The following is a 26,014-nucleotide window of genomic DNA, read 5'->3' as shown; positions in this document are numbered from 1 at the left end:
TTAAAAACTCTGCAAACTTACATCTGGATAACTGATCCACAAGGGGAAAAATAAACTGGTATTTCTCCACAGAAGTGGCAATGGTAGGCTGGCTCTCAGCTTGAGTTTAGAGCAATGCTTTGTGTATGAGTGCTAACCATGTGTGTGAGGTCCTGCAGGCTGACAACTGTAGCCTTTAAGTTTATACTTTTGAGCTTCAGTCCTTCAGCACTGTCCATCTTATGCAAATTATTGGCTTGGGGACAGTGTAGATGCAGCATCTCAGGATCTGAGCTGCAACTTAGCAAATTCTGTTATGCTAACTAAGGCAGTGCCAGTGATTGTCCTCCTTGTGGGTTTTAATGAAGAGTGAACCCTACTACCTCATAGCCTGGTGAAGTGCTGGGGTTAAACCCCCAGCCCTGAATGAGGGTTGGCATATGGATGATGGCCACAACCAGGCAAGAAAGACCCTTCTGATTGGTTTTCACCCAGGGTCTGGCCAGCCTTGGGTGGGAACTGATTAGGAGATCACCACCATGTGCCCCCACCTTCCACATTGACTTGTGGAAGTAAGCCATCTCTATAAGAGCTGACACTGCTTGCAGTGCAGTTGGGAGCCTTGTCTATATGATGCACGTGCTGTGTGGGGATTCTGGTTGTTGGAAAGGCTCCCTGACTGCATGGCAAGTGGAGCTCCCAGGGTGGCGGGGAGAAAGATGAGTCTCTGTCTTTGGGAAAATTCTACATAATTGGGCTCCTTGTCTGGCTGGTTCCATCTCCCATGGCGTGGTTCCTTGGCGAGCTCATTCCCTTCTTCACCTCCTTCACATTGGGTGAGTGCATCTCCCTCCAGTTGTCTGGCACTTTGGATCTCTAGTGTGTGACACGGTAGCAGAGGGAGGACTTTGGCTGCTGGTTTGCCCATTAATGATAATATCCTTCCTAATATCCTTCCTAGTTGGGCAAGTGGTCAGCAGAAGACCCCGTCAGGAGCCGGATCAGTAACAATGAGCAGTGTGAGGAATCCCAGCTAATCAGCTCATTTTGGGGGATCTTCACAGTGGCTTAATTTAAGTGCTGTCATCTAGCCTCCACTGATATCTATTTGTCTGTACTTTTGAAACTACTGCTGAGTATTACCTTTTTCTGGTCCATGCAGTAATCACCTTTTAGGTGTGATGCAGACCATATTGGAACTGTGTTTTCCTTCCAAAATAAAAACTGAACTAATTGCAGTTTGTTTCTCTCCAGCTGCCTTTTGGGGAGATATCGCTTTAGATGAAGATGATCTGAAGCTGTTTCAAATAGACAGAACTGTTGACTTAACAAAGCACTCAGATGGAAATGCAAGACACACTTCAGGTAAGGGCAGCTCTGGGGTCATGATGCCTTCTTTTCTCTGCTTTTATCCTTAGGGAGGAAGGAGTTGCCTCTGACTTGTGATGCTTTTTTCCCACAGGGAGGGAGGTGCATGCAGAGCTTAGTTGTATGACTGAGGTTGGAATCCAGCTCTGAATTTTGTTAAACAAACACTAAATGGCATTTTGATGTAGCCAGTCCTATCTTGTCCAAGGGCAGAGATTCTCAAATTTACATCACTGGTCTCTTTCTACAAGGAACTGCTTTTCTGCATTTGTGGAAGAGAATACGTTTGAAATGGGGACATTCAGTTTGGTGTTAGTTTTGACTCTTATTATCCTCCCCTCTTTTTCATGTAATGTATGATCTTCTTAGAATAATGCATTTTTTTCAGTTGTCTACCTAGGTAAAATCCACTGCACCCTTGCATACAGACTACCCTTGAAGTGATGTTATAATTGAAATTAAGTTAACAATTGTGTTGATTTTGTGTGAAGCAAATGGATGGGGTGACATCTGCTTATGCTGCCCTGCTACACAGCTCTTGTGTGTGCTCAGTCTTGTGCCAGACCAGAGTTGTTTCTTGGCTCAGGAGCTCTGACTGGACTCCAGCTCTAACAGTTTCTGAAACACTCTGCAACTGGGCTGTGGGGTTTGGAAGGCTCCCTGCAGTGTGTTGTCTCTGCTTTCTGCTGGAAGAGAAAAACTGTTGGAAGTCTGAGCTCTGAGAGATACCAGAGGGACTGGAAGTGGATCAGGTCAGGACAAACTCCTTTTCTTTCTCTGATGTTACACTCTTAGCAAGTACAGCAAGAAGTTAGGTAGAGACAGAAATCACTGGAAGCATATGCTCACCTGACTCTTGTGTGTCTCAGCTCGTATTGTATTATTTGTAAGGACTAGTGGCTGGTTCTGTATCCTTGTGACTGCTTAGTTTTGATTTCAGAGCATCAAAGCACTGTGTAGATCCTGTTCTGGGCATCAGTGCTCCAGCTTCCTCTTGTGATGAGTATGAAAGATGACACATCTGACTTGGAGGCATGCTTTTGATGCCAATGGAACTGATGAAATTCATGCAGATGCTGATTTTCTTATTATTAATTGCTCCCTGGAAATACAGTTGTCCTGCATTGTGTCACTTTGCCCATTCATACAATGTTTTGGGTTGTGGCTCGTTTTCAGGTGAGAGGTGATGAGGAGTAGGTTGCCTTCAGAGCAGAAGGTAAATCAGAAAAGGAGGACTAAGTGGGACAGGCAGCATTCATCTCTTCCAAATACCTTTGTCAGTTCTTGAAGTTAGATGAGGAGACTACTGGGGAAGCAACGCCAGATGATATTTTACTGCATTAGTTTCCTCTGATGTTTTTTTTCAGTTGTATCTACCACATTTCTTTAACTTGGCACTGGTGCCAGACCTGTGCCACCTGCAAATGAACTGAATTTTATAACTCACATTGCTGTAGGCAGTGGTCTTCTATAACCATGGCTCATGTTGTGTGGTTGGACTGGTCTCTTCCTGGTGCCTTTTATTGCCTGAGGCAAAGCTGCTGCATCCTACTATGCTTTGCATTAGGAGAATGGTGATGTCATGTCCCTCATTTGGCCTTGTCCTCATCTCTGGCAAGCTTCATTCATCCCCTTGGCCTTCATCACCTTAGGAGGTGCAAGCTGAGAAATGGCAGCTCCTGTGACTGTTGTGCTTTCTGTGGAGCATGTGTCTGTGCTGTTAGGGGCTCTCTGCAGGGGCAGGAAGGGTCAATTCTTCTCTTGCAGGGCGTGCTTGACACTCATGTGAACTGTAAGAGGGTGGTCTACTTCAGCATGGTGGGGATTGGGACCCATTCTTCTGTGGGAGAAAGTCCTGCTTTCTGTGGTTTTATTTCCAGTGGGAAGAATGCAACCTCTGTACAGAAGCAGCCTAAGACCTTTTATGAATAGGACCCCTTGAATTATAACATTTCAGGGTTTCCTAAAGCTGTTAATCGGATTAGTTGTATAGTGGAGGAAGTACTTAATACATATATACAGGCACACAGGCTCTTCGTATCTGGGAGCTGCAGTTCAGATCATGCTATTAGGCCAGGCATTCTTCTTTCCCTGTGTTGTTCCCTTGTCCCCAGAAAATGAGATTTGGCTGGGAGGAGGGGTGAAAATTGTGCTATTGGGTGCTCTTTGCCTACTTATAGGCATACAGACTATTTGCTTGTGTGGAGCATCTGCAGCTGTCAGGCTCAGGAGGAGGGATGAAGTTACCATGTACTTATGGGTGATGGGGGGACATGGTTCTTCACTGGCTCCAACTGAAGATGATCCTCTTTAGAAAGAGGTCTGCCTTGGCTGGTGAGGGCTGAGACTGTCAGACATTTCAAGCTTTCCCATTCTTCACCTTCTTCCAGTCTCTGTCTAAGAAATATAGCTATGCCCTTCTCTAGGCCTGAGAGAGAAGCAAGTAGTCTCGTCTGAGGACTGTCTGGATTCTGCCACAGATCTCTGTGCTGAGCTTAATTGCACAGCATGAATGTGCTCCAGGATTGTTTTGTGTATTCATTTCCTGCTTGCAGAAATGCCATAATTGCTATTCAGACCCTCAGAATTTGTGAGCTTACTTGAAAGTGGGATCATTTGAAGTTTCCAAGCATTTTATAAGAAAATGTCACAGCTAGTGTTTTATTCCTGGTATCTGGGACTTGAGGCAATGTACCCAATACCATTGTTTTTCTGGTGAAGTCACAGAGCAGGCTCATGGTTCTTTCCCTCTGAGGGATGTTGGCTCATAGCTCTCTGGCAATCTCCTTGAAGACTGCTCATGTGGGGTTTATAGGAGTAGCTGTCTCCTTCGTACCCACCTTGGTACCTTGCTTCAGAGCTCCAGCAGTGATGTCCCTCTTCAGCTTTGCCTGGATGTCTGTGTCCAGTATGCCTGGATTCCTTTGTGTGAGTAGGGAACTGGCATTACCTAGGAAATCGAATCACTTGCATTATATGTTTAAAGTCTTTTGGAGTGCAGCACATGACCTGATAGTCCTTATTCATGTAAGCAGTGTTCTTTGCTACAAAAGAGCTTAGTTTCCAAGAATTTGTCAGGAAGAGCACAGGTTGAGCAGCTGAAAACTGCAGAAGGCTGTACCACAGCATCTTGTGTGCAAACACGTTTCTCTGGTGCATTTACAAAAGCATGATTTTCTTCAGACCCTGAGAGGCAAGCATGGTGGTGGTCTCCAGCTAAGTGTAGTCCTTTTAATCCAAGTGGTTTTTAGGTGTCTGTGTGTTGATCTCAGTTGAGTTGGTTAAAACTCTGAGCTGTGAGTTTGTGGAGAGCATTTGTACACAGTGCAGGGTAACTCTGAGCGAATGCCAGGAGACATGCTCTTCTAAGAGAGCCAAGAACTACCAACTAGTTAGTTTTCTTGTTTGGACACTTCCAGCATTTCCCTGAAAGTTGATTCTGAAGTGCTTTTCTCTTAGCAATTTGACATTATTCCAGTTATATGACTTCTGTGTTCCTTTCCACAGGTCGCTCAACCTCCCCTCGGCTTTACCTGAAGCTTAGTTTTACTCTAATTGGTGATCTGGTAGAAGAACTGTTTAAAGTGGCGTGTTTGACCTTTCTTTTAGTTGAGAAGATTTTTTTTCCTGGCTTACAAAATTGACAAAAAGCTTAGTTCTCCCTCCCCCATTGGCTGTTTGAACTTAGGACTTAGGTCCTAAGTTCAGCGAATTGTTTGTGATCTTTGTTTGCCAGTTTTTATATTATGAGAAACTCTGCAGGCCAAACTATGCCCTCCACCTCATCTATTCATCAGGCTATTACTGTCTGTACTGACATGTGAAAAATTGCCAAACAGGAAATTTCCTCGTCCCCCTTTTTAAAATGTTTTGCAGCTAGAAGAGTGGGCAAAAAGTAAAGGATGTTGTTAAAATGGACGCGTTACTTTGCATTTTAAATGTTTAAGGTGTTTCAGTTAGCTACCTCTCTGTTTCTGTGGACTCAAGTGTAGATGCCATGTCCACTATGGAAGTCAGTTGTTCTCATACAGTGGTGTTGAAATGGATACCCTTAGGATTTGGCCTTATACAGGTAGAGTAATGGTTCAGAACATAATGAAATGAAGCTGGTTCCTGGAGACCTGCCAGTGAGCACTATCCTCAGCAAGCCCGTGCTTCACCAGCTTCTAATCACTTTGATGAAAGATTTTTCAAAGAGCTTACAGTTCTGAAAAGTTTCTCACAGATTGATTTTTTTCTTGTCTTCTCACTTTAGTGAAAATATTTGCTTTTACAATATAGTTTTAGTTTAGAAGAAACTTGAGTCAAAGCTTTGAAAATTCCTCTGCTCCTGAGAACTCCCAGGTGGCTTTGAAATAGGAAACAAGAAGATCCACGTGCAGGCCATGGAAGTACAGTGTCACCTCTTCTTTGGACCCAGATGAGTTCACTGGTGCAAGGTGATTGTCTTTGCTTTATTGCTTTATCTGCTGAAGCATTAGCCACAGAGGAAGACGACCTTTTCTTTTCTTGCCATGCCTGTGGAAGGATGTGCCTATTTAATCCTAACGGGTTTCATTTAAATCTTTACAGGCAGTTTAGGGATTAAGAGGACTTTTTTGATATATTACCTCTTTTCCTGACTTTTGTATCACAGAGGCAGTTTCTAGTCCTGAAAGGCTCCTCTGAGAGTGAGAAAAGCAAGTTTGTCTCTCCTAGGTTTGGCACCAGCAGATCAGAAGACAGTGGGAGTCTGGCTGCCCTCGCTGACGCCGTGCTGTGCTGGACTTGCTGCTGAGGCACTGAATCTGCATCCTGCTGCTGCTGAGAATGCTTTTCAAGAACAGGCAATACAGGTTTTCTTTGCCTCTCATCCCAAGAGGTTTTTAGGCTCATGGCATGATGACCTCGATGAGGCTTTCACGCTGCCACAAATGAGTGGCAGGAAGGGTTTACAGAACATCTTTGCTAGCTAGAGTGAGTAATACTTCAAATAACAGTGCAGCTGGGATAGGGATATGTTTGATCCCAGGATTTCTACTGAAATCAGAGGGGGAACAGAAGCTGCAATGAATAGCTGGAGACTCTGACAGCAAATTCATGCAAGTTATTCTCTGGCAAATGAGGCAGGCAGGAGTTCTGCGTTAAACTTTCTCTTAATAAGAGCAGGGAATTAGCTTGTTGACACATTAGCTCTGCTGTTCTTGAGCATGCTGTGAAAATGCAGGCAACTACTCTACCACTTCACCAGGTCTGCACAAGGCCCACATTTGCAGCAAGCTGCTTGCTTTTTCTTGCTTTGGGATGCCCATGGTCACCTTGTTTCAGGGGACTTACAGTCTAAGGACTGGCTTTTTTTTTTTTGGTAGCATGACAACTCAGAAATCACAGGTTTCAATGCGATGTACATAAACTACTTGGGGTATAGAGGCAAACCTTGAAGAAATCTGGAAGGGAGCAGAGGAATGTGCAATCCTGTGTGAGTGCAAACCTGTAGGTCTGTATCGTGATGACTGCAGTGCTTTTCAAGTTCCATAGCAGCTTTTCATTCACCTGTGGTGGGCCCTCAGCCCCTGAAACATGTTTCACTGCACTTGGGTTACGTTTTTGAGGCAAGATGTTGATTCCCACATGAGCTGTGATTGCTTACAGGACAGGTTGCTCAGCTCAGACAGACTGCAGATCTCCTGCTAAGAGCTGTGCTGTTCAGTTTCAGGGTGGAAAATGACTTCTTCCATGGTTAAGGTGCTGGAAGCAGTCCCAAGCAGGGCTTCTGGTGCTTTGCTTTGGGAGAGGTTGGTCAGCCTAGGGGCTGTGGCCTGTTGCAGTGCTGCATGTTACTTCCAAGCTCTCTTTGATGCCACTGATGTGTTTCTAGTGAAATTTAAGTTAGTGCAAAATGCCCTTCTAGAAAAATGCAAAATCCAGGGACCATGACTGACTGAGATTCCGGGGAAGACCTAATTTATGGATTCCAAGGAGAGACTGTTAAATTCAGCTGATTTGGCACATGTATGTCAAGCTCAGAGGTTCCGTTGTAATGCACGTTTGGTTCTCTGCTATAGTGAAATTTGGTTCAGGGAAGAAGGGGTGGACTCCAGCAGTGGTGGATTCAAGGCTACCTGGGGTCCAACCTTTAGTTCATTTAGGCTTAGAACAAATCTGTGGGTTGCGCTAACTTGATCTGAGCTGTATTAGTTCTAACTGGCCAGAAGCAATGCAAATAAACTATGTGCATACTGTAACATAACCCACATCTGTGAACTCTCTACAAGGGTCTGCTCTTCCACTGGGAAATCTGTAGTGAAGGTTGTTTCCTCTTATGTGGATGAGGGACGGCTCTATCCCCAGAGACCCGTCTGAGGGCTCTCTCCATCTGTTTGCATACCTCCTTTCAGTTTTCCACAACACGTGTCATGCACTCTAGGGATGTCTCTTTGCAGTCCATGCAGCCTCTTAAGGGGAAGAGGAGCCTCAGCCTGCTCTGCAGAAAGGTAGGTGCCAAATGCCTTATGTTTGGCCTGATTCTGAGGTTTGTTTAGCTGTGCCAAATGATTTTCTATGTCTAGCCCCAGTGTTTACCTTTCTGAGTCCATTCAGTCAAGGGTTTTACCAAAGCAGACAACCATGAAATGAATTTCCCCTAGTTCTGTAGTTTGCTACAGCAAAGCAGGAGCTCCCCTTTGGAAAAATTGGGTAAGTCCTCTCGGGCTGAGAGTGCACTTGTTCACACTGCTTTGCTGAGTTACTCTCTTCCTCAATTCCACATTTGTGCAATAAGCCAGTGACGATCTCTGCAGGAAAGCAGATCCTGTGTTTTTTTCCTTCCAGCCTGGAGTATTGCAGTCCTGTTGCAACCCTTCCCCCTGCCCAGAGGCCTGTGTTCTCCTCCCTCAGGAGGCAGTTTCACCTTGCCACTTGCCTGGAGAGGATTCGGTGTGTTCAGCTGTTCTTCCCTTCCTATATTCACTGAAAGGAGTTAGTTCTTTTCCTTACTTGCCTCCTCAGACCTCTCCCGTAGGTGATACCTGTGGAGAGCTGTCTCACATGCTGACTAATGCTGCCTTGCTGTTATCCTTGCTTCCCAATGTGTTTTTTGTTCCTGCTTTTGCTGTGCTTTATGCAGTCCCTATGCGACCATGAAGTATGATAGAGGACAGAGAGTGGCCCTTGAGTGCTAGATAATGTTTAAGTCAACATTGGATGTTAATGGAGGGCTGCCTGCTGCCTCTCTAGGCAGTGGCGTGCTGCCTGTGATGTGCCTGAGTAGCAACAGGAGATTCCAGAGTCTTTACTCCACCTGTACCACCAAAAGGTGTGCAGACTTCGATTTTCTTTGGACTAGGGTCTTTCTAGTAAGACAAGTTGCTTCATACCCAACTGGGACCAGTGGAGTTTGCAGTCTTCCATCAAACAGTGGGTTGTGGTGTTCCAAAGTTGGCCTGTGACAAGCAGAGAAGTGTCTCAGTCACTGTGAGAAGTAAAGTCTATCTTTCCTATTTGCTTGTGATAAAGGTCCTGTAGGGCAGGGTAAAGAGAGTCACAAGCAACTGGTGAAGATACCATCTAACCCTTGCCAGAGCACAACCTGGATGGCACAGCCCAACTACTTACTCTGAGTTCCCCATGGACCAAGATGTACCTTTTCCTCTCCTCTAGGTTCTCAGCTGGTCACATGCGCCACAAAGCTTGTTTTGTAAATGCACTGTTCCCTGAAATCAAGTTTTCTGGATAGTGGCCTCTTGCCTGTCAAAATAAGTGGTTTTATTTCTGCTGTGCAGTCAACATTCAGCCTTCCATAGTTTGGTTTTTTTTTTTCCTAGTGATTTTATGAGCTTTGCAGTATTGCTCAAATTAATCCACACAAGCAATAAAACTTTCTCCATTGTACTGAAAATCCCCAGCTACTTCAAATTCTGCCACTTACTCTTAGGGGATGGAAATTTTTTGGCTGTGTTTATCTTGGGAGTCAAATCCATATGCTTCTTTCAGAAATCAGACAGCAGGGCAGTAACTCACTATCACTTTTGTCAAATGCTGCACATCAGAAATGAATCAGCTTGGATTTTGTTAATGAGCAATTCACTTTTTTTTAGGCACCCAAAGACATCTGCAGAAGCTATAGACGTTGGTGTCAAGGTTGCAGTGGCTTCCAAAATGCCTGTTTCTATAGCTCCTTCCTATTCAGCATGGTGCCACCATATCAGCTTTGGGCATAGCTGCAGCAGAGTCGCTGTGGGGATGATGCTGAGTCCCTGCTACTCTCCGCTTGGCTTTGTTGGCTCCCAGCCTCACCCTATTCAGCATGGTGCCACCATATCAGCGTTGGGCATGGCTGCAGCAGAGTCGCTGTGTGGATGATGCTGAGTCCCTGCTACTCTCTGCTTGGCTTTGCTGGCTCCCAGCCTCATTGCTTTCCTCACCCCCAAAGTTCTCTTTTGCCACATCTCAAGCACCTGGAAGCTGGTGCTAGAGAGTGTTATTAACCCTTTAAGGACCTCTAGTCCCCATGTAGAACATTTATAATATCTGATTTCTGTTTGCAACTGCCTTGCTCTCGATTGCTCTTAATTAAATCTTCTGTCGCTCTTGTCTACAGCTGGTGCAAAATGCTGGGAGGCTGTTCCTTTTACTGATGCCAGAAGAGCCTGAATAGTCTTTTGTGTGAAGTGGAGGTTATTACATAGCTTTATATTAATTAACTGTGATGCAGGGAACACATGGACAAATGTACTTGAGGACATCAGTTTATCCATATGGAAATGACACTGGAAGTTAAATCCATTACCCTAATTGTAAAATTTGACAGTGCTTGGCCAATAACTGCAGAATTGCCTAGACCATGCATTTCTTTCAGAGCTGGGCAACTGCCTAATTTCCTTGAATACCTGCTCAAATGAAAAATGGAATGTGCCTCAACTGTGTAGGCTGCCTTATCATTTGGAAGAGTGCTTAAGCACATGAATTTGGAGGCAGAAATAGTCAGTGAAAGAGCAGGGTTCAGTAAGCTCTGAGAGCAGTCATTGCAGGATGGTCACTCCATAAGGCTGGCTTGGATGCCTTGACCCTCAGGCTTTCTCCTTTCAAGCAGGGATGTTGCTGTACCCACGGAATAAAAGTTGCTTACACTGTACAGTGAAATAGTTGGCAGGTCCAAGAAACAATTGGTAGCCAAAATGGCTTGACGGATAATAGCAAACAACAAATAAATTGTAGTTGTAAACTGCTCGTGGTTGATTGTGAACAGAAAGGGGTTACATTTGTGGAATAAATGTGTTCTCTTTGAGCTGCTTGTTCAGGACTAATTTGGAAAGAGGACTGGTGCTTGTAGCTGCAGTGGACAAAAAAACCCCTTCGCTGCGACTCCCCTTTTCAAATGGCAAGGACAAAGTATTTATTCAGCTGTCGAGTGGGGAAAGAAAGCAAATTAGTTTTAGGCTGAAACACTGGACTGTGTTTGCTGCTGTATTTCTGAGACCAGATGGTGACTTGTACAGCCCTAGGGAATGGGTAACAAGTTTCTCTGGGGCAAAGATCAGAGGCAAAAGGAAATATTCAGATTATCTTGCTGTTCCACTTCCTAGAGCAGAGGCACTAGGGTGAGATACATCAGGCTATGTTAGGGAGGGAATTAGCCACTCTTCTTTTTGCAGTTGGTGGTGTTGCTGAATCCTGGAGTCAGTCTGTGGCAGGGGGTGGGTTTGATGCCTGAGTCCCCCACTGCTTGACAGCTGTCCCTGGGACAGACAGGGCAGCTCTGCCAGCAGCTTGATGCAGTGAGGAAAGCTCCTCTGCCACTTACCCCCTCGCTTCCCCAGTGGCTTCTGTAATGACTGCAAATGGTTTAATGGTTTCACCTTGAGGCTGGAGTTGGCCTTAAGGCTGCCCAGCAGTGGCCACGTTTGACTTGTACTCTCCCAAAGCTTTTCAAGCCCCACCTGTCCTTCTGCCTCAGTGCTGGCTCGTGCCTTGGTTTCCCTGCTGTTGGCAGTCAGTTTGGGGTGACCTTTAAATGAGCTGTGGTGGAGCTGGCAGGTAACCAAGCAGGTGGGGTGTCTCAGCTGTATCTACTTAGGGTGCTCAACTGCCTGTTAAACATGGTGCAGGCTCCTGGAGGGTAAGAAGGCACCAAAAAACTCTCCAAGATGCTGCAGGAAGTGTGTGTCTGAATATCCAAGTAGAAAGCAAGCTGGAAGAAACGTCTCTGTGCTGGCACCATGCACTCCCCATGGAAGGAGTTTTAATTGCATTCAAACATAATTTAGTTTCCAGTGTAGCATTTTCATTTTGAGTTAATTTTTATCCAGTATAAACAAGGTAAGGGGAAAACAAAAGGATTAGGAAGGCTGAGTGGGAGGCTGCAGAGAGTGCTGGGCTCTGACAGGGAGCCCACAGCTGGAACAGGGCAGGGGGATGCTGCAGAGCTCTGCATGGCTCTGACCAAAGGGGCCCAGGGTAGGCTGAGGCTGAAGCAATTAGACCCTGCAGGTCAGAGGGAAAGAAAGGGATGTTAGCAAAGGGGGTCTGGGAGGGTTTTTGCTGCCTGTTACAACAGGAATGGGGGAACGTGAGCCAGCTCTTTAAAATTTCGTTATCACCTGCAAGTTCACTTCTGATTTTCTTTCCCTTCAAAGGAGAGGCAGGGAAGGAGGAAAATTATTGTGAAGCAAGAGGAATGTGGCAGCAGGGTACATGCCTCTTAGAAGCAGATTTCAATCCATGGGATTGATGAGAAATCAAGTGCAAACTGGCAGGGGGAGTATTAGTTGGTGCTACACTTTACTGCTTTGGTGTGCTGGGACTGGAGAGGTTGTGCACAGTGTATGAGGAGCTGGCTGTACAGCAGAGGCACATGGACAAAGTACTCCTACTTGCTTTGGCTTTTAATTTTGACTTGTCTCAGGAAAAGCACTGTAAGCTAGGGACTTGCAGGACTCTCGCTGGAAGAAACTGGTGACATGACATAGACTGTAGGTAACTTTTCTGTCTGTCTTTCTGTCTGTGTCTTTCTCGTCTGTCTTTCTGTCTGTGTCTCTCTCATTTGTCTGTGTTTTTACCCTAAGGAGCAGAGGTGGTTGTTACAGCCTGCAGGAAAAGGCCTCTTCCAGTCTTCTCAGTCCTTCCTTGTCTCCAGAGAGCGTTGCTCATCTTAAGCATTGACTCTCAATTGAAAGGTTAGTGTAGGGGTTGGGTCAGGCTGTCCTGCCTCTTGCAATGTCTTCTTTAAAAAGAAGATGCACCACAGTATAAAAGTGATGCTGCCACTTTTAGAACAGCAAGGAGTGCTGAGGGGGAAAAAACAGGCTGTTGGGCAATTGTGCTGTGCCACTCCAAACATGGGTGGCCACCAGAAGGGCTTGGTGCATTAAGAGCTTTGCAGCTCATGTTTGCTGCAGCCCTGTGTTTACTGAGCTGTGTTCACCTTCTTCTTGGCATGAGCTTCTCTGGGAGGCCGTTGTCCTTGCCCTGCACAAGCATTCACAGAGCTGATCTGGAGATGACACATCTGCTTGTCAAGCCTCTGGACCCTGGGACTCTTCCTGAGTTATTGCAGCTAGTCAGCTTACTCTGAATATGAGAAACAGATTCCTGCAGGGAATTTGGGGTTCAGAATTCTTCTCCTGTTTAATTTATTTTTCTTTCAGTAAATTGAGGGAACTTCAGCTATTCCACTGACAGGAAATGCTGAAGAAACTGTCTCAAATCATTTGCTCAAATCTCCAGGGCCTGGGAGTTTATGAAAAGTTTTTTTCTATAGACTGTCCACCAGCTCTGGGAAACATCTGTTCCACGTTCTGAATACGTTTTCCCAGCAGAGCTTGTTTTAATAAAATCATCACTTTCTCTGTGGTTAGAAAATCCAGTGCAATAAAGTGATTTTTTCTCCACCAAAAAAGTTCTTGACCACTGGCTAATGAGGAAGTTAAAAAGCAGCGTGTAACATCATTTGATTTATCCTGTTTTTCCAGAAGCTTCTCTGATGGTCATAATATGACAGAGTTCACCAGAACTGAAGCTCTGAACAGTGATGAGTGTTTCATGTTGCATGCACTTCTTGGTTTTGTTGATGCTTCATTGTAGCCTGTGTTTGAAAGCTGTGACATGCATGTGTGTGTATATTGAATGAGAGTATGAAAGTAAGATGTTTTAAGGTATTGGAAATTGTTAATTTTTTTAAAAATGTATTTGATGATGCTTTTTTCTTTTTAAGGTATTGGAAATTGTTAATTTTATGATGCTTTTTTCCCTTGGTTGTGTCCCAGCTCTGAAATGAACTTTCTTTCACAGTAAGGTGTATTAGGAAAGGTCTTGCTACAGTTTGATCCACCTGAGAGCAGGCAACTAAGTGTACAGTCAAGTTATTTTCTGCTATATCAGAAAAATACGAGAACTTAGCAAAGTCTTTGGCACTCACTGGAAACTCTTTTGTCCTCAAGGGAGGTGATGAACATGTAGTGGTGGTAGCTACCTTCCAAGTTCAGCTGCAGAGCCTTCTTCCTGTATGGACAGCAACCAGGGAAGAAAGAGCAGATTCAGTGAACATAGATATAGCCTTCATTGGTCTGGAAAGGAAAAATTATCCTCCTTGGAACTTCTCTGAAAGTGAGAAGCTTTGATTTTAATGGGAACTTTTCCACTTTGGAAAAAAAGAGAGATGTTGCAAGCTTCATCCCATCCAAATTCCTGTGCAGGAACATTTTGTGTTCTCAAACTGTAATTTTTTTTTTGGATGCCTACAATTCCTACTGGCAGTAGTTGGGTTTAAGACTAAAATTCTAGGTGGATATTGTCTGAAAATGAAGCTTGACATATCTCAGGATAGACTGATGTTTCACTTTCTTTCATTTGGGTAAATCGTCTTGCCCCGGAGTATTGTTTTCAGATAAAAGCTAGGAGACAGGTGGTGGTAAAACATTTTAGAAGTCACCTGCTTTCAAGCAGCTTGGAGGTCTTGGAGGGACTCATTAACAGCCTGGTGGGTATTTCTAGGCCCACTACATGAATCCTGATTCACCAGATAGCTGCTTAACTGCTCTCCCCAGCTTTCCTCTCAGGCAAGAAATCCCTCATGGTTTGTAGTCAAGTGGAAGAAAACACAGGAGCTTTATTTAGTAAGGGGTCTGATTGCCCCCTATTTGGTAGTTTAGGCTACTTGGGCTTAAAAAAAGAGGTGGAACATGCACAGCAATAAATACGTTCAAACCTAAGTTGCATCTTGTAGAAGACAAATTTTTTGATCCAATATATTACTACTATGCCTATCTCCACTCTCTCTTGTGGGAAGTATAGATAGTGAATGGAGTTTGTTTCATGCTCTTTCCTCAGGTTACACATCTTTTATTCTGTGCTAGTGATACAAGGGAACTGCAAACTACTGTTTTAATGGGATGGTTCATGTGCGCTCTCTCGGGGTCTCTCTCAATACGTTGTCTTTTATTTTGGTTCCAGCTGAACAACTTGGGCATCTTTTAACAAAACTGGATTTTCATTTTCCTCTTCTGGAAGAGTGGGAGAAACTGCTTTCTTCCCAACAGCATGCTGCTTTCTTCTTCATGGGATCCTTACCTACCACCTCAGGCTGCCTCTCTAGTACCTGCACACTATTTAGGCACATGTACTTCAGCCAGTGTTGCAAGATTTATCTCATATTTATGGTGCATTTAAGCTACTGGACATTTCTTTCGTTCAGCCAAGCTGCCTTGGCAGTGCTAGTCTGTGGGAAACAGAAAAACGACTTGTACAGTAAGTGTGCTGTGGGTAGAAGATGAAATATTTCCAGCCTTGGGACAGAATCTCTTGTGTATTCTCTGCCAGGCTGTGCACAGAAACTAAGTTATTGAGTTGGAATCCAGTAGTGTCCTATTGGTGTTGTAGCTGTTAAGCAGGATAAATTGTCAGGAAGGACTGAATCACAAAAATGTGGAAGGTAAAAGAGCTTAGGATATCTAGTATAGCTCCCTGCATGGAGGCAAGATCTAACAAATTTTGCATCATACTTGGTTGTGGGAGAAACAAAGCCTAAACCAGGATGGACAGAGGTGATGGCTGGTCTGGCACAGCAGCAGGTGGAAAGTACTGAGGATGAAAGTGATCTTTGGAGGGCTTAACTGATGGATATGAATTAAAAATTTTTAAAATAAATAAACCCCAAACACAGAAAAGTCATTCCTTTTTTTTTGCTCTTCTCATTATAGGTTACAGTAAGTAGTAGGCCAAGCCTGCCTTTTTATTCCTGTATGGACTTTCCATGGAACGTTGTGTTAAACTGAAAATCTCCATTCTTCAGTGTTTCTAATGGTAGTAGACTTCACTACATGCAGAGGCATTTCATGCTCTGGAGCAGTAATCCTGGAATCTGCTCTGCTCTTGGGGGTGACTGAATAGTCCAGCAGAGGTACAACTTCAGGAGCGTTTTGAGGGGGCAACAGGACCTGCACGTTGCCTGCAGCTTATGTGCAGCTGCTTCCAGATGCAAAGTGCATTTCTTGGCTTCTTTATTGATTGACACATCAGGTATTTATCTTTGTTTTGCTTGGTTCTTGCCTTAACCTTCCCTTGGGAAGAACAGAACAGAGGACTAAATGTCTGTCAGGTGACTTTAACCTTTGGTATATGTTTAGGTATCATAAGCATAGCAAAGGTGTAAAAGCTCAAGTGAATTGAAACAGGATCTTCCAGAGTACTCACATGATTCAAAAATAACCCTGCAGGAGAGAAGGCTATGGGTGCTCACTATCTGTACTAGTGAGATTAGCAGTGTTTGAAAATATCTGGTATATCTGGCCTCTGTGTACTGCTCTCCTTTTCATTAGCTACAATGAGACAAAATATGCAAAGATGTTGTAGATTTCATTGGTCACAATAGTTTATTCAAACATCTCCTTTGCATAAGAAACCAAGGCTTGCACTGATCTCTGGGAAAGAATGTGTCACAGCTTGGAAAAGCAGCCTGCCTGAATGACACTGCAGCACGGCAGAGGTCAGCAGCTCGGGTGCAGGAGAGGGGCCCGGCTCTAGGGTTTGGTGCCATCATTTGCAATTCAATCCCATTCCAGCTCCCTCTTAGGGGGACAATTCACTAAATACAGAGTTGTTCTTTTTTGCTAATTCACCATATAATTCACCTCCCAAGTTCAATTAAGAAGCAATCTGTTGGTGACTGGAAGGGAGCTGCATTTATTTAGAAATACAAAATTATCCTTTGCCTCGGCAAAGACCACATGCCTTAATAATTCTGGGGGTGAATGGCTGGTTGGGATTTCCTTTAAATGCAGTAGGATATTGTGTGAAGAATAGCATATGGGGGGAGTTGGGGAGGGCAGTCCTGGGGATGTAAAATTTAACTGAGAAGAGGAACTTTTGTTGAGCTTGGGCTTAAGGAAGTGACGAGGACTGGGCATGAAAGAAAACAAAGGGAAATCTTAGGATAGGACATTGAGGCTGGAAAAGAGTGATAGAGTTCAGAGCAATCCATCTTGTTGAATCAGGCTTGTTCCTGTTCACACATCTAGTGGCCTTTGTCCAGTCAAGCTCTGTTAAACCATGGCACTTCCTTTGGAAGACAATCCTCTGATTTAGTGTGTCTCTTGGACCAGGAAAATTTAACCTATAGTCAGCTGAGAGTCTGGGTATTTTATTTTCCTCTGGTTCAATTTGTTGGTGTCTTTCATAATCCCTTTCCTGATATTCTAATTAGTTATGGTTGTATAACGTCAGAGAGGTAGAGTTTGATACCATCCTCTAAGCCCTTCTCCAGGGTGTCAGAGATGCACCTTTTCCCCAGTCTTTATCCCTTGGAGTAGCTAGAGAAGGATTTGCAAGAAGCCAGCAGCAGAGCAAAATGAAGAATTTTCCAACTGGCAAAGCAGGACTGGTTCAGGGGCTGGAAGATGTCCAGCTGTCTTGAAAGTGGAACATTCCTCTTGGAAGTATCCACACAGCTGCCAGCAGTGCTGTGTGACTAACAGTATCTCTCCCTTTCTGCATACGGTGGTTGGCTGTGCTCTTTGTGCTTTCCTATGGCACCAAAACTGTAGAAACTAGGCACCATTTTTGAGTTCTCCCTCCTACTGCAGTCACCATGGAGAGCTACCCTGATGAAGAGACTCTGGTTGGTTTTCCATGTTGGGTCTGTGACTGCTCAGTGTCATGCTGCCCAGGCTTCTATACTGTCTATAGTTGCTTTCTGGCTTCTGTGGTGTTCTCAAGTTGTACCTTGGAAAATGGAAAGCCTGGGAAACCTGCAGCTATGTAAAGAGCATCCTTCATCTCTCTTCCCCCTCTCCCATTTTCCAACCATTTTTCTATTCCTTTTATTGCATTTTCTTCAACTGTCCCTGTCCTGAATGTCCTCTTGCTGCTGGATGATCTTAATTCTCCCTCCCACCTCACAGTCAACAGCTGTTGACACTACATAGAATTCAAATCTTAAGACTGTATGACTGTTGGTCCTCCCATGGTGGGACAATCTGCAGATCCCTGTGTAGGTGTTATGGTAAAGTGCAAAATCATTAAGCACTCTGAACTTTTTATTCTTTTGGACGTTTTTTTAAAACTGAAAAATGTCCTCACCTTACAGTGGAGGGTTGGGGATGCACTGAGCCCCCTCAGCCCTCTTGGTGTGCCAAACAGCCTAATTTGTGGAGTTGCCTCTGCAGGCTCTGCACCCTGCTGCCAGCAATCCTCTGCTGTCACATGCTGGTAGGGAGAGGAGGCAGTGGTGCTGCCTGTGGGAAAGGGGAGGGTTAAGCACAGTGCTGGTACAAAGATGCCATGGAACTGCTGTGGGTTCTGTGTCCGACAGCTCTGACATCAAGCAGTCAAATTTCTCCCCCAACACATTGTTGTCTTGTCAGTTTTCCATGAGGAAATTAGGAAAGGCAGGCAGGCACTCGGAATGGGACCAACCAGACTTGTTTTGGTGGCTGAGCTGGAAGGAGCCACCTATGTGGACACACTGGGGACCTCTCTGTGCCTGGCAGTGGTGTTCCAAAGGAGAGGGGGTAGCTGGTGCAGGATGAAGCACAGGAAGTAGCCAGGAGCTACTTTATTTATCTTTATTTATCATCATCTTTATTCATCATGCTTTGGTACCCAGCAGGTGTTAGAGTCACAGAGAGAAGGACTTTTATTTTCAAATTAAGGTGAATTCAGGCCAGATATATGAGTTGATAGGACCATGTCTTTCTGAATGTAAATTGTTCTTGGCCTTGAAAGGGTATCTTTTAATTTGAGATTTAATGGTGATACTGTTGCTACTATCCTCCTTGTATAGCCCCTATTCTCAGTAAAACTCCCTGGAATTAGCCTTCCCTGGAAGAGACTTTGTAACTATTCAGTATATGGGTAAACTAAGGCACAGGATGGTAATGAGTCTCAAGGTGTAACTGTAGGCCAGGAATAAATCCATGAAAAGAGCCCAGCTTAGTCCCTGCATCCTGTGTGGGGAAAGCATATGCTTTCTGTGGCCAGCAGAGCCCTGTGGCATCACTGATAGCTGCTGTCCTTCCCATGTCAGAGCTCTGCAGCCAACTCACCAGCAGGTGTGTCTCTGCTCTTTTTCCCTTTGCAGGAGGCCTGGGAGAACAGTCTCTTCTGTCAAGTGAGAATGCCACTTCAACCACCATCTTCAAAGCAGTTAAAAAGGGTAATGTGGTACCCCTCCCAGACCTCTGGGTATCTTTTATTTATATTTTTTTTTCCATCATCTCCTGTAAAACCCTGTTTTGTCTTGTGTCCATGTGTGTGCCTCCATGCACAGGAGACCAGCCCTGCCCAGGCATCTGCATTTGTTGCTGTTGGTGTATTCTCTGCAAGGGGGGGGTTGCCTTGTATAGTGTGGTGGGTTGACCCCAGCCAGCAGTCAAGCACCCCTACAACTGCTCAGTCACTATTCCTCCTACAGGGTAGGTGAGAGAGCAGGAAAAGCAAAAGTGAGAGAACTCACTGGGTGTGGTAAAGACAGTTTTATAAGTGAAGGAAAAAGGGGAGGAAAAAAAACCAACACACCACCACAGAAAACTTCATAAACTAGTGATATAAAGGTAATTGCTCACCCTCATCCACAAGCAGACTGATACCCAGCCAGTTTCTGAGAAATGGCTACCTTGGGGGACAAAACCCTGTAGATTGTATTGCTAAACATGGTAACATATGGTATGGGATATCCATTTGGCTGATTTGGGTCAACTATCCAAGATGCATCTTCTCCCAGCTTCTTGCCTATTCCTTGTCTACTCACTTGGGGAGTGGACAGGGCTCAGCAGAGTAAGAAAGCCCTGATGCTATGCAAGCACTTTTCAGCAGTAGCTTGAACATTGGTGTGTTATCAACACTGTTTTAGCCACAAATCCAAAACAGTACCTTAGGGGTTGCTGTGAGGAAAGTTAACTCCATCCCAGCCAGACCCAATACATACAGATAGCCATGACTGTCACCAGGGCAGCAAAAACATTTTACTCCAAGGCAGAGAGTGTAACATTAGCTGGCTGCTTCTTGCTGTAGGGCTGTGTCAGCTAAACCAGTCAAGCTTCTCTTCTCCTGAAGCAGGGCTATTACCCAGAACAAGTTTTGCAGTTGTCTCCTTCCACTCATACAGGTAAGGCATTGCCTTACAGGATCAGTCCAGAGCTGTGATGACCTTACAGGCATTCCCACAGGGTTGCCCTGTTCTGTACAAGAAGTTTGCAACTTGCTGTGTGCAGGAGGGACTGTTGTTTCCCATGTACAGGCAGAGGCACTGAGGCAAACAAACCATGCAGCAGGTCTGTCTGGGTTGGGAGACTCACAGCTGCTGTGTTCATAGCCCAGTGCTGTATTCCCTCATTGGAGCTGCTTGTGTCTCCTGAGCTGGTGACAGGCATAGGGCAGTGAAGGAGTGGGCAAGAGCACTTGAGGAAGGTGCTTCTGCTTGCAGAGCTGTCTTGGTGCTTTTGGAAGCCTGTTTCCACTTAGAGATGGGCTGGTGCTGCTGTTGGCATAAAGCTGGGTGCTCTGCTGTCCAGATGAAGCTAGGAGACTCCTGAGTGGGTTATGTAGAGCAGCAAGGACTGTTTCATGGCATGTTGCAGATGCAGAGTGCTGCCTGGGCTGTGGGGATGTGTAAGGAGTCTCCCACTCATAGCTGGTTTGGAGAAACCTCTGAGTGTTGTTCATCATGGAGGGAGGTGGGATTTTAGAAAGGATTGTGGTTGTCCCAGGCTTAGCAATAGTATGGGTTGGTAGGAAAGCTTATGTCAAGGTAGACTAAGCATTAGAAAAACTCTGTGGCTTTATCTTTCATGGAAGAAACTCTCTCTGTAAATGCAACCTGGCAGTGGCTATAAGCAGTGCTTCTGCAAGCATGCTATCCATGTTTCTTCTGTCCCTTAATGACGTGGCTTCTGCTGCCCACTTCTCCCAGGTCTCTGCTAGGAGGGTCTGTCAGGCCTTTCCAAGGACTCACTGCAAATTTGTTCAAGGCATAGAATTTTAGTAAGAATTGGGAGCAGTGAAGAGCTGGTGTGGGACTGGTGTGGGAATTCACGCAAGCACGGGTGTTGCTGTCAAGGAATGGAAGCATTAGTGGCACAGAAATGTGGACCCAGGGTCCTCTGTGCAGAGCTCCTACCACACTGGGTGCTGGATAGTGCAGATCAGATGACTCCTCACTTTGCTTTGCTAGCAAGCACTGTCTATGTGGAAACCCACAGAGATTTTGGGCAGCTCTAAGAGCAGTTTGTGACTGGGAGACAAGTAGCCACAAGACTCCTTCTATCTCTAGATCCTCTCCCTTCTTTCAGCTGTGGCCCATGTGATGCTGCAGCAGTCCTTCCTTTGTGTATGCAAAGAAGGAGAGGGTGGTTCTTAATTCCCTGGGACAACCCCTAGCCTCAGAGCTTCTGACTTCCAGTGTCCATCAGCTGGCTTGGGGATGGGGCAGCTCTGAAATGCCAGGTGCAGCTGGCATGCCAGGGAGGTGCTCAGGAGGAAGAGGAACAAAAGGCAAATTCCTGGCTTTGTCCTGCAGCTCGGAGCAAGGCCTTCAGCAGGAAGGGCTGGAAGTGATGAAGCAGGAGGGAGGGTTTGAAGTTCCTTCCTCCCATACCCCTGCACTGCCTTAATTTCCTTCCCATTGTTTTCATCCCCTCAGCCTTGACAGTAGTGTTTTGCTTACTGGTGCTTCTGCTGGAGGGATGAATGGGAGAAGAGGCTCTCAGCAGCCCCTCTACTCACTGGAGGAAGGTCTCAGTGAGGCTTGAGCTTTTTCATAATCCATCAGCCCTTGACCCTGACTTAGGAAGCAAAGTTGTAGCTGGTCCTGCTGATTTCCATGTGAATCACAAGACCACAACTGGAGCTTAGATCCCTCTTCTTGGAGCTTCAGAAAGGTCCAACAGCACTGCTGCTGCTCAAGGTGAGGAGGGAGTTCCCTTCAGTGTGAGCCTTCAGACCAGCACTCTCTGCAGGTGTAGTAATCCAGATGTTCTATTATTCCTTTGCCCAAGTCCAGCAGATGCACTGGCTGCATGATACAGGCAGCTTATCTGAGAACTGTTGTCTCTGCAGCCCTTACATATGCTAGTAAAGCCCAGCTGGACTGTGGCTGCTCTGAGAATTTAGGTCACCCATGAGCACAGCAAATGGGGTGAGCAGCCAGAAAGGTCTGAATGGGAGATTTTTTCTGCTGGGTCAGACCTATATCATGTTAGAAGTGCAACTTGTGTAGGGATAAGCAGTATCTGTGCAGAGCTGCAGCAGCACAGATCCAGGAAAAGGTTCTGGGTCTGCCTGTACCTTGTGGACCCTCGGGCAGGTTTTATGACCAGCACAGAGCACCATACAGCCAGGGCTTCTCTGCATTTTTAGCAGGAAATGAGACATGTTTTGTTTTCCCTTTTGTATTTTTGTTCCTTTTCATTAAAATGAAGAGATTCAGCATGGATGGAGCTATGTATAGAATGCCTCAGCTTTTCCACCCTAAGCATCCCTCCTCCAGCAGAGACTGTCTGACCTGTATATATTTCCAAACCACAGAGGAACCTAGTATGTGAAAACAAACACTTTTATGTAATACTTTTTAGCCTTGAGTATAGATTTCAGTTTAAGGGGCCTGTCCTCTTCTTCTGAGGCCAACTGGAGTGAGCAGTTGTTGCTAGGCCTGGTGGAACAAACTTTTCTCTACAGATCAGGATGGGTCAGGCAGGTTGAAAATACACAATGATTTCTAGGCTTGTTTGACCCTCCTCCTCCTGTTCCCACTGAGTACTGTGTCCCTATCTATGAATTTGCTGTTGGAAACAGTGGGTTGCTAGAGAGAGAGGGGGTGTCCCTTCACACCTTTCTGGGAGGAAAGGTTTGGCATAATGCAGATGGATTTTCTGAGACAAGAAAGGTCAGCTTGTTACAGAAGTCACAAACAAATCACTGGTAACTCTGAAAATGGCTTCTGGTTTGGATTAACATCTTGCTTTTTCTGTTTTTCTTTTTCTGAAGCTCCAGGGTGTTACCTGAGGGCTGCACATGGAACTAAAGAGGATTTAAACAGTGTTGCCACTCTGTCTTGCAGACGGCAGGCAGAACACAACGCTTGGGAGGAGACTGAAGAAGGAGGAATATAAAGATGAGGCTGGGATGGATACACCCTCCTCTCCCAGAGTGCGCAGGGCAACCACATCCAGGGCTGAGAGGATCTGGCCAGGGGGGGTCATCCCCTATGTGATCGGAGGAAATTTCACTGGTCAGTAGTGAAAACATTGCTCCCTGTTTGCTCAGGACTGAGTGTCTCAAAATGTGGGGGAGATCTTGGGAGCAGCATTTTCCTGTGAATGACTCGAGTGCTTGGGAGCCTCTCTCCTGAGGCAGGGTGGGCATGTGTTTGCATAAGGAATTGTGCACTGTGGAAGCCTGAGACTGAAGTGTGCCATGAGATGGTTCTCTTGGAGTCCAAGAAAAAAATTGGGTGACTTGGTCACTTCTCAGTTGCCTCAGAGGCCAGCACCTGAGAGCTGTGCTCACCCCCTGTGAGCCCAAAAAGGGGTAGTCTCTGTTGGAAGAGCAGGAGTGGAAGTATCCTGAGTTGCTTTCTGAACTCCCACTGGGAGAATTTCTCTGTACACTCTGCTTTCTGACCTGCTGTTTTTTGTGCAGCAAACTTCAGAGTCTCCTTTAGGTGTGTGAGGGACAGGAACAGTGAGCTGTGTTCCATGGTGGATGTGGAGCTCTCCAGAGTATCCTTTTTGGGATCTTCATAGCATCTCTTGGGCACTGCCCAAACTAATATGTCTCTTGGAGTGCAGCAGATCTCTTGCAAGTGTGTCATGTGAAGCAGACAGACAACTTGCTGTACTACTACCTCTCCATAGTTCAGTGGTTCCCCATGGGATTACTGTCCTTGATTCATGGAGGACAAATACTCTGTGCTTCACTGGACCCAGCTCCTTCCTGTCTCCCCCAAGTTGCCTCCACCATCTCCCACAGAGATCCAGCAGACCTTATTCACTTGGCCTTCAGTGAGGTACTTTTGTCCCAGCACCCACACCACTGCCAGGAGATGGTGAAGCTCCAGTGGAAGAGCCTGTTCACTTCCTACAAGAGGAGGAGCTCATGCAACCTGGCAAGATACTGAGTAGTCTGCTAGCCACTGCTGCCCCCTCACATCTGACAGTCAACAGCCTTCCCCATCCCTCAGGTTCTGATGAGAGAGGTTTCGGTGTGTTACATGTGTCCCACTGTTCTAACCAGTCCAGAGCAGGTAACACCAACCTTCCATTTGGGTGACCGTGTAAGAAGCAGCTCTTGCCAGAGCATCATTCTGTCTTGCATTCAGCTTTGTATGTTACCCCAGCTTAATCCCACCCTGGAGCTCCTCTTTGTATTGGTTTGCCTTTCTGATGTTCTTCTGGCCTTTCTCCACTCTCTAGTCCTTCTTGAAGGTGCCAGCTTGCTCTGCATCCTTGTGTGTGCCAGCAGCTCTGATGGGAAGGCCATACTGTAGGGAAGCCTCCTGAGGCTGGGTACCACTCTGGGGCATTGCTTCCTGGCTGGCTGTTTGGCTCTTGCAGATGCTGCTGAGTAACTGCTGGAGGTACCCCCACTCCCTGGGAAAGGAGTGTTCTGTGACCTGTCTTGCTAGTGTGAAGCAGACATCATACCCTACTTCTCAGGTGTCTCTGTTCAAGGTCTGAGCTGTCTCTCAGTTTGAGCACAGAGTGACAGCGTGTCCCTACACCTTCTTACACTGCCTCGAGACTGCCTGTAGCTCCTACGTAGTTTTTGCTTCTAATTTGAAATATAAACTGCCTGACAACAGCTTTGCCTTAGTTTTGAGGAGCATCTGTAGCCCTCGTGAGACTCCCGAATTTTCATGAGATTGAAAAATGTGTGTGGTCATGTCACATTGCATCCTGAGAGCAAATTTGGCACACCGCTGAGTAGCTGGTGTGCAAATTAGAACATCCTGTAGGTCTGTCAGAATGACCAGTATCTGATGAGGTGACATTTCCCATATGCAGAAATATTAATGTGCTTAACCAAGCTTACTGCCTATTTAATTAAAGCCATTAATTCTTCAAGCACAAAGAGAGCAAAGGATGGTACAGTGAGTCGATGCTATAGTTGGAAGTGGGTCTCAGATTCTTAGAGTTGTCTACAGATATAAGATTGACTGTTGGAAAGATTAACTGTTCCCCTATCCAGATGAAGTCCATTAAAGATTTTTGTGAAAATCAGGCCTTCACCCTTTGCTATTCTTGGATTTCTTTTTCAGGAACCCAAAGAGCTATCTTTAAGCAAGCAATGAGGCACTGGGAGAAGCACACTTGTGTGACGTTTGTGGAGAGAACTGATGAAGAGAGTTTCATTGTGTTCACGTACAGAACATGTGGGTAGGTGACACACGTTCTCTGTAGCTGTCTGTGTTGCAAACATCCTTTTCATTGCTATGTGGCTTTGTAAGTCTAGCTCTGGTCAGAATAGGCCAATGGCTACGTGGGAGAACCTGTCACAGAGATGGATCTGGTCACTTGCAGTGAGGACTGCCAGGATAATTTTGTATTTGCTCAGAAGAAGTTGCTAAACCTGTCTGGATTCTTTCTCCTGGAATAACACTTAAGTTTATATACTCATTTTTATAAATATGCACTTATGTATTTTTTTTATATGCACACAGAGACACACACATGCAAGTACATGTAGTGTATGCAACTGCTGGCCTGCCCTGGACTCTGCTGGGTGCCATCCTCTGTTTCTGTGTCTCAGACCTTCTCAATTCACTGATGTGCTGCATGGGTTTGTGGGTTTTCTTTTCCAGATGTTGCTCATACGTGGGTCGCCGAGGAGGGGGCCCTCAGGCTATATCCATTGGAAAGAACTGTGACAAGTTTGGTATTGTGGCTCATGAGCTGGGTCATGTGGTGGGTTTCTGGCATGAGCACACGCGACCTGACAGGGACCAGCACGTCACGATCATCAGGGAGAACATACAGCAAGGTAAAACAGCACTTTGGGTTGTTCCACCTGGCTTTTGGGTGGGTGGAAACCTTTCTTGCTGGACTTGTGGAAAACCCAAGTGGTCTGTGAGCTGAGATGGAAAAGAAGAAATATTGCTGCTAGTCCTTGCCTAGAGTAAAGGTCAAAATAGTTGGGTGAATAGAGATTTTGGATGTCCAGCTGGAATTGTTGGAATGTTGGACTATATCCTTTTCATTTT

The 26,014-nt window shown here is 45.5% G+C and overlaps 1 protein-coding gene across 1 annotated transcript in view; it reads left to right on the top strand.

The window, feature by feature from the left end:
- Window positions 1–763: 763 nt before the first annotated feature.
- The window catches only part of LOC103768941 (tolloid-like protein 2), a gene marked incomplete at its 3' end in the record, with an annotated part of 45,923 nt that continues 20,672 nt past the window's right edge, over window positions 764–26,014 (top strand). The window contains exons 1-6 of the mRNA XM_008936107.1: window positions 764–815; window positions 1,234–1,344; window positions 18,899–18,973; window positions 22,874–23,044; window positions 25,073–25,190; window positions 25,616–25,794. Of these exons, the coding sequence (XP_008934355.1) occupies window positions 764–815; window positions 1,234–1,344; window positions 18,899–18,973; window positions 22,874–23,044; window positions 25,073–25,190; window positions 25,616–25,794 (706 nt within the window). The remainder of the gene's footprint in view (window positions 816–1,233; window positions 1,345–18,898; window positions 18,974–22,873; window positions 23,045–25,072; window positions 25,191–25,615; window positions 25,795–26,014) is intronic.

Source organism: Merops nubicus, unplaced genomic scaffold (genome assembly GCF_000691845.1).
Source record: "Merops nubicus isolate BGI_N331 unplaced genomic scaffold, ASM69184v1 scaffold9532, whole genome shotgun sequence".
NCBI lineage: Eukaryota > Metazoa > Chordata > Aves > Coraciiformes > Meropidae > Merops > Merops nubicus.
This window is presented reverse-complemented; position numbering and strand designations above follow the sequence as displayed.